Source organism: Rhinopithecus bieti, unplaced genomic scaffold (assembly GCF_001698545.2).
Source record: "Rhinopithecus bieti isolate Rb0 unplaced genomic scaffold, ASM169854v2 scaffold_4600, whole genome shotgun sequence".
NCBI lineage: Eukaryota > Metazoa > Chordata > Mammalia > Primates > Cercopithecidae > Rhinopithecus > Rhinopithecus bieti.
The window spans coordinates 1726729-1734001 of record NW_016804545.1 but is presented as its reverse complement, the minus strand read 5'-3'; the positions used below and the strand labels follow the sequence as shown (position 1 = coordinate 1734001).

General features: G+C 37.7%; 1 protein-coding gene across 4 annotated transcripts in view; it reads left to right on the top strand.

Moving 5' to 3' along the window:
- The window catches only part of PLA2R1 (phospholipase A2 receptor 1), a 128418-nt gene that overhangs the window by 82402 nt on the left and 38743 nt on the right, over nucleotides 1-7273 (top strand). For all 4 annotated transcript variants that reach the window (XR_001884900.1, XM_017869139.1, XM_017869138.1 and 1 more), the window contains exons 15-17: nucleotides 841-973; nucleotides 1537-1572; nucleotides 2034-2191. Coding sequence is in view for 3 of the 4 variants with exons in the window: in XM_017869139.1 (XP_017724628.1) it covers nucleotides 841-973; nucleotides 1537-1572; nucleotides 2034-2191 (327 nt within the window). In the remaining variant the exon portion in view is untranslated. The remainder of the gene's footprint in view (nucleotides 1-840; nucleotides 974-1536; nucleotides 1573-2033; nucleotides 2192-7273) is intronic.

Genomic DNA, 7273 nt, shown 5'->3' with positions numbered 1-7273 from the left:
TTTTTGAGATAGAGTCTCACTCTGTCATCCAGGCTGGAGTGCAGTGGCGTGATCTCAGCTCACTGCAGCCTCCACCTCCCAGGTTCAAGCAATTCTCCTGCCTCAGCCTCCCGAGTAGCTGGAACTACAGGAGTGCCACCACACCCGGCCAATTTTTTTTGTATTCTTAGTAGAGACAGGGTTTTACCATGTTGGCCAGGCTGGTCTCAAACTCCTGACTTCAAGTGATCTGCCTGCCTTGGACTCCCAAAGTGCTGGGATTGCACTTTGAGTCGCCAAACCCAGCCCACATTTTTATTTATTTATTTATTTATTTATTTATTTATTTATTTGAGACGGAGTCTTGTTCTGTCACCCAGGATGGAGTGTGGTGGCGCGATCTCTGTTCACTGCAAGCTCCACCTCCCAGGTTCACGCCATTCTCCTGCCTCAGCCTCCCCGAGTAGCTGGGACTACAGGCGGCTGCCACCACGCCTGGCTAATTTTTTGTTTTTGTGTTTTTAGTAGAGACAGGTTTTCACCGTGTTAGCCAGGATGGTCTCAATCTCTTGACCTTGTGATCCGCCCACCTCGGCCTCCCAAAGTGCTGGGATTACAGGCGTTAGACACCACGTCCGGCTTTTTTTTTTTTTTTTTTAAGCATCTTTAAATTAAAAAAGCTAAATATTGATTAGTTTATTCTTCACAAATGTGAAATAACCTTCAACTAGAATGACATCCAGACATCTCTGAAGCTTCCTGTGGAAGCCTATAATGCTTATGTACAGGAATGCCCTTTTTGATCTTTTGAAACTTTGTGGGGGATCATCATTAAGAAATAATGAACTTCATCTGCTGCAGGTTGTCTCTTCGTTTTTAGACAATAATTATTTTGGAGAAGATGCAAGAAACTGTGCTGTTTATAAGGCAAACAAAACATTGCTGCCCTTACACTGTGGTTCCAAACGTGAATGGATATGCAAAATCCCAAGAGGTAAAAATAGTAATAAGATCTTTGCTATGTGTTTGATTTCTAATAATCTCTAGTACTTTCTCAGTTTAAACACCCCAAACCACAATATCAACAACCTGCATGATAAACCAAATTACACTATTGTGGCAAAAAATGTTTCTATACGAAATGAGAAAAAGTGACACCAATGCAGGATGCCAAGGTAGTTCACTGGGAACTAAGGTAACCAGCTAATATTCCAGAATATTTATAGTGCAAGTATAGTCCGGGAGAAATGTCACTTTGACATTACAAAGTAAACGGAATTACTTGTACAACGAGTAAGTGGAAGCACCTAGTACAGTGTGTGGCACACGGTGGCCTCAGCAAGTGCTCATGTCCTTCGTTCTTTAATCAGAAGCCTCTCTGGAGCCTCCTCTTCAAGTGTGAGAACTCACCACATATTCCAAACAGCACAATGTGCCTGTTTTCAAGTGATATTTTAAAAGATGAAGGACAAAATAGTGTGTTTAGAGCTGAAGTAATTCACAGACAATGCACTTGAGAAGCAAGATCAGTCAAAGTGACTTGCTTTCACTTTGCAGATGTGAAACCCAAGATTCCCTTCTGGTACCAGTACGGTAAGAACGACTCTGCAGCTCTTCAATTTCTAATTATTAATATATGCCATATAAGTGCTACTATATAGCATTAACGTGTTGTTATATTTCTCAAATCAAGCCTCTCTTTTCTTGTGTCAACCTCGAGCTAATTTTTTCAAATTAATTATTAATAAATGTAGTCATTAAATATGGTTAAGGACTAGTATCATCAATCATTTTTATGACATGTGATTTTTGAGTATGTATCTACCCCTGATATTTTAATCCTGGTGAAGGTATCTTGCAAGAGATAGACCAAGGAAAAAAAGCAAGATATTTATCTATTTATGTGCATGTGTCTGTGTGTGTGTGCAAATTTGTGTATGTGTGTATATACAATTATTTTTAATGCTGAGTGACCAAATCACAAATTTGAGGTGAATCCTAGCATGCCTATTTATCTTTTTGGCACTATTTTCACTGTTTCTTTTTTCTTTCAGATGTACCCTGGCTCTTTTATCAGGATGCAGAATACCTTTTTCATACCTTTGCCTCAGAATGGTCGAATTTTGGGTTTGTCTGTAGCTGGCTGCACAGTGATCTTCTTACAATTCATTCTGCACATGAGCAAGAATTCATCCACAGCAAAATTAAAACGGTACTTGAACATAACTCACCACGAAAAATTCAGAGTTTAGCGCCTTCTTTTGCCCTTAGGACGGAGGGAGGGATGGTTTTCTCGGTTTGACTTCGGATATTTATTTAAATTTCAGTAAAAGCCATAGATTTCAGTAAAACCATAGATATTTGAGAATTGTTTTTTTTTTTTTTCTGTTATAGAGATTAAGAAAAAATAATGGAGATACAGGTTTACTGTATTGCTCAGTCATTTCCCTCCTCTTCACTCTTTGTTAGCAATAATGGTGAACATGTCGAGATTGTTTCATGAGGTTCTACAGACCCAAATTCCTATCTTCATGGAGTTTATATTCTCATCTGGGAAGAAAGACCATGATCAATACGAGTAAATAGAATTGTATAATATATTAGAAAAAAATAAGTGGATAAACGCCACAGGGGAAAATTAAACTCAAATGAGGGATGAGGAATACCCGGGGGATGGGGCAGTTTTAAAGCCTCAAATCTTACAAGAGTACATTATTTTTAAGTTTGTAACGACTAATATACAGAAAATAATAAGGAGTAGTTTTCTATTTCAACTTAAGGTAGAGAAAGGCTACTTAATTCCTTGCAGAACTAAGCTAGTAAGAAAGAAACATGCAAGACCTATTAAATAATAAAATAAACTGGCCAAGAATAGTGTACTTGTCAGTGTGTTCCTTCAGTAAGCATTCATTAGCGAGTATGTGCCAGGCACTGGGGTATTTGTCAAAGATGCAAAAATGTATGAGATACAGTCTCTGTTTTTAAGAAGACTGGATATATATACTTTAAAACATCGTGTGGTAGACAATAAATATGTACAATTTTATCTGTCAATTTTTAAAACATAAATTAAATTTTAAAACTTAAGAAGCTAGAAATGATATGATGTAGTAAATAGAAAGGGCACAGAGAGTACAAATTACAATGGAGGCATGAAGGCAGCTTTCCCTTGGAAGCTTTGAAAGCAAGAAAAAGCCATTTTCTTTTCCTGTAATTTAATCATATTTCATGATCTTCAGGAATCCTTTCTAGCCCTATCATCTTTTTATATCTTTGTAAGTTGACTATAAAATGAAGCCCTGTATTAAAGCATCCTAGACTTGAAAAAGAAATGTGTTTCCTCACAGTTCATGGGGATTTACTGTCTCTGTATCCTGTCTGTTGCACATACAGCCCATGAGGTACAAGCAGGTCAGGACTCCTGCTACATTCTGATGGAGAAGCCAAGAAAAAGAGAAGTTATATGACAATCACGTGGTTCCACAGAAACTCGGTGGCAGAACAACCACTAGATCTGGAATGTTCCTCATCATAAATTTGTACACTATTTTGTCACCCTTCCACTCTTACAAATGGAACACTGAAGCCAAAATCATAATGTTCAATATGAGCATGTTCAATTCCATATCATGGTGTCGGAAAATACACATTTCTTTAGCCAGACACCATACTCCTCACCTCAGAGAGCAATAACAAGAGACCAGATGAATGGCTGAAAACTAATCCATAGGCATGCAAAGTATACATCCCAAAAAGAGCTAATATTTGGCCATACTTACCATAACTGTGTCAGGTACTACGATAAGTACTAAAATGCAATCTTCCTAAGAACCCTCTGTGGGAAGTCTATTATTAGTACATTTTACAAGTGAGGAGGCTAAGACTTCAAAAAGGTTAAGCAACTTGGTTACACAGCAGCTAAGTGGTGGAATTTGGAAAGAAACCCAGGCCATCTTACTTATCCAGTCATTTAAAAACCCTACATGGTGCTGCCTGTGACAGTGGAACAGCAGTGTCAGGGCATGTAAGAGCACAATGTCTTCATTACATCAAAATGCTAGTTCCAAAATCCTCCCCAAAACATGGCTGCCAGCTTTGTCTCAGACATGAACAATGAAGGGCTTCTTTGATCTTTCCAACAGAGCTTAGCTCTGCTGGGAACTTCAGTAGATCTTCTGTCTTCACCTTTCCTCTTAATTCATCTCCTAATCTTTGGAAGCTGGGAAGCCAGTGGGAATGGCAGAGTTAATGCCTCCCATAGAAGGGAAGGGTGAAACCCCACAGGCTGAGCAGCTTGATTCATAATAGCCACTGCCATGATCTAGTTGAGGATTCTGATCTCAAATCAGACAAACTTTATGGTGCCTCATATGGCAAAATTGTCACCTGGCCTATGACCATGTTGATGTAGAATGCCGCATCAGTTTCATGGGTAAGGTGCTGACTAATCTCCCCACTGTGCTACAAAAGAAAATTATGGGAAGGTATAAGATTTGAATACTGAGAACGGGGCCGGGGGGACTGTCCTAGTCTTTTCAGGCTGCTATAACAAAACACTATAGACTATGCAGTTTACAAACAACAGAAAATTATTGCTCACATTTCTGGAGGCTGGAAACTCAAGATCTTGGCATTGGCAGACTTGATACCTGGTGAATGCCCACTTCCTGGTTCATATGTATACTTATATAGTGGAAGGGGCAAAGGAACTTTCCAGGGCCCCGTTCTAAGGGCACTAATCCCATTCATGAGACCCCCCCCCTCCGCGCCATAGCCATCATGACCTTATCACCTGCCACTTGCCTTATAATATATCACCTTGAGAGTTAGGATTTCAACATGTAAATTTTAGGGGGACACAAACATTTATTCTATTGCAGGGTTCAAGGGGAAAGGATATCAAATTGGAAAGAAGAAAGTTGTTGCTTTCCAAGAAATTCTTATTCGTGCATAATTTGTGCCTACCTTGGGCACTTAATGGTGGTGGTGGTGATAGTGGTGTTCACATTTTGTAAGAAAGAAACCCTATACCTAAGAACATCCTACTGGAATGGGTCAATCCAGAAGCTATTTCATTCCATGATGAGGAGCAAGATGTGTAGAGATCATTCCACTCACTTCTGTCTCATATCTATCTTATAAATGTAGGAAGAGCACAAATAAATAATTAAATATTTTTAAAATTACATATGTGCTTTGTATGGCTCCCCTAAGAAGAGCAGTGATTAGAATTGTGGAAAACAAAAATAACATTTAGCTGCAGTGTCAAAAAATTAATTATGAGCAGGAAAGCTAGATACAGTTTTAAAAACCCGAAGCAAATACATTTTAAAAAAATGTTTCCATCTTGGAAAAAGAATGTCAATATTTTCTCTCCCACTCTTTGAGTAACAGAAGACCGTAAAGCATAATCAGAGTGAATTTATTTTTTGAGCCATCTTGATAATCACATTAATGCTGAAAAAAAGCTGCAAGCACTTTAGGACTTGTTTGACACAAACTACTAGCTAATCAGTCCACTTGTCTGACATTTTTACACTGTTTTGCAGTGTTGTCATTTTGAAACGGCAATTTACCATTATTATTAAATTTCTATTTCTAAGTGCTTCTTAAAGTACATATCAAATCTATTAGTCCTTCTCCAAAATATCACTTTGTCATTCTTGACGGGAGCATTTTAAAAGATGACAGGTTGTTCTTCCTTATATTGCTTTATGGATTAATATATTGACTGTCACTGTGGGGTTTTGTTTGTTTGTTTTTGGTAAATGCTGTTTCCATATGACGCTAACTATAATGGCTGTTTGTATATACCAAAACATAGTTGATGTTATAAAATGCGTGTTCATATGACATTTTTTAAGCCCTGAGCTTACTTCTCTATCACATTTCTTTATGCAAACACATATTAATAAGTCTTCTATTGCTGCGGCCTTCCTAAGCTAAAATTTCAAACATCCATTTTCACATGGATGTTCCATTCTGGATATCTTCTAGCATCTCCTATGAAGTTCAGTTCTGTGCCATATCACAGCAGGTTGTGATGTGCCATGTGGAAGTTACCATGCCATAATTGAGGTGGTAATAAATATGCCACTTAAGATGCAGTGGTTATAATTCCTCTTTAGAGGTCCTTAATTGGGGCAGTGAACAATCCAGGCCATGATTTCCAGTCCTGTGGCACATGAAACCTCTTTAGATAGAATGATTGAATGAAATTGTTGTGGTTCCCCCACTGAGTTCACAGCCAGTCTCAGTGGACCCATTCCAAAGTCTGACAATGGGAATCTGAATTCAGCCTGTAAGAACACGTCCAGGAAACAACACCTCAGGGATCCAAAATTACAGTTGTTCCATCTTGCATTATTCTCAAATTGCTGATATGACAAACAGCCACGCTGTTTACAGAATAAAAATACCTGTTTATAAATTAGATTGTTAGAGGACTATTGGGTTCTGTTGTATGGAGAGCTGAAATTCCTATGGAAAAATAATATATCTTAAATTTTCTTCCCATGTCTTTACAGAAGAAATGAGAGTACAAATTTAAATATATAATGCCTTCAAATTAACAGGATTTTCGCATATAAAAATTAAGTTACAGTTCAACACACACTGCACACACACCCCTCCACCATTAAGTATACTGATTTACAGGTCTTAGAAAAACCCTTACTGCCTCTTCCTCTTTTATAGTTAAAGAGGGAATTGCAATTTCCTGGGTCATAAGTCAGTACATCTGCCCTAACGTGTGTGTGTGTGTGTGTGTGCGCGCGCGCGCGTGCGCACGCAGATGCATGCACATGGTACTTTAATTTTATACTTTATTGTACTTAGGTCCAAGTGATTAATAATGGTGTAAAATTAATAAAATGTAAAAGGATTATTTTCCTTTTGTTGTTGTCGTTCAAGTCTTCTATTTCCTTACTAATTTTTACTACCTTTATTCTGAACACTACAACATTACTAATACAATCTTAGCTTAAATGCGTTTTTTTATGATAACTATATTACTCTGTTAACATAGAATTTATAATCTATTAAAATTCCAATTTTTTGTTAAACAGTTTAATTTTATATTTAAAAATGTACATATTTTGAAATGTGTCCATGTTGACACATATAAATCTGGTTCCTTTTTTTATTATTATACTTTAAGTTCTGGGATACATGTGCAGAACGTGCAGGTTTGTTACATAGGTATATATGTGCCATGGTAGTTTGCTGCACCCATCAACCCATCTTCTACATTAGGTATTTCTCCTAATGTTATCCCTCCCCAGCCCCTGCCCCC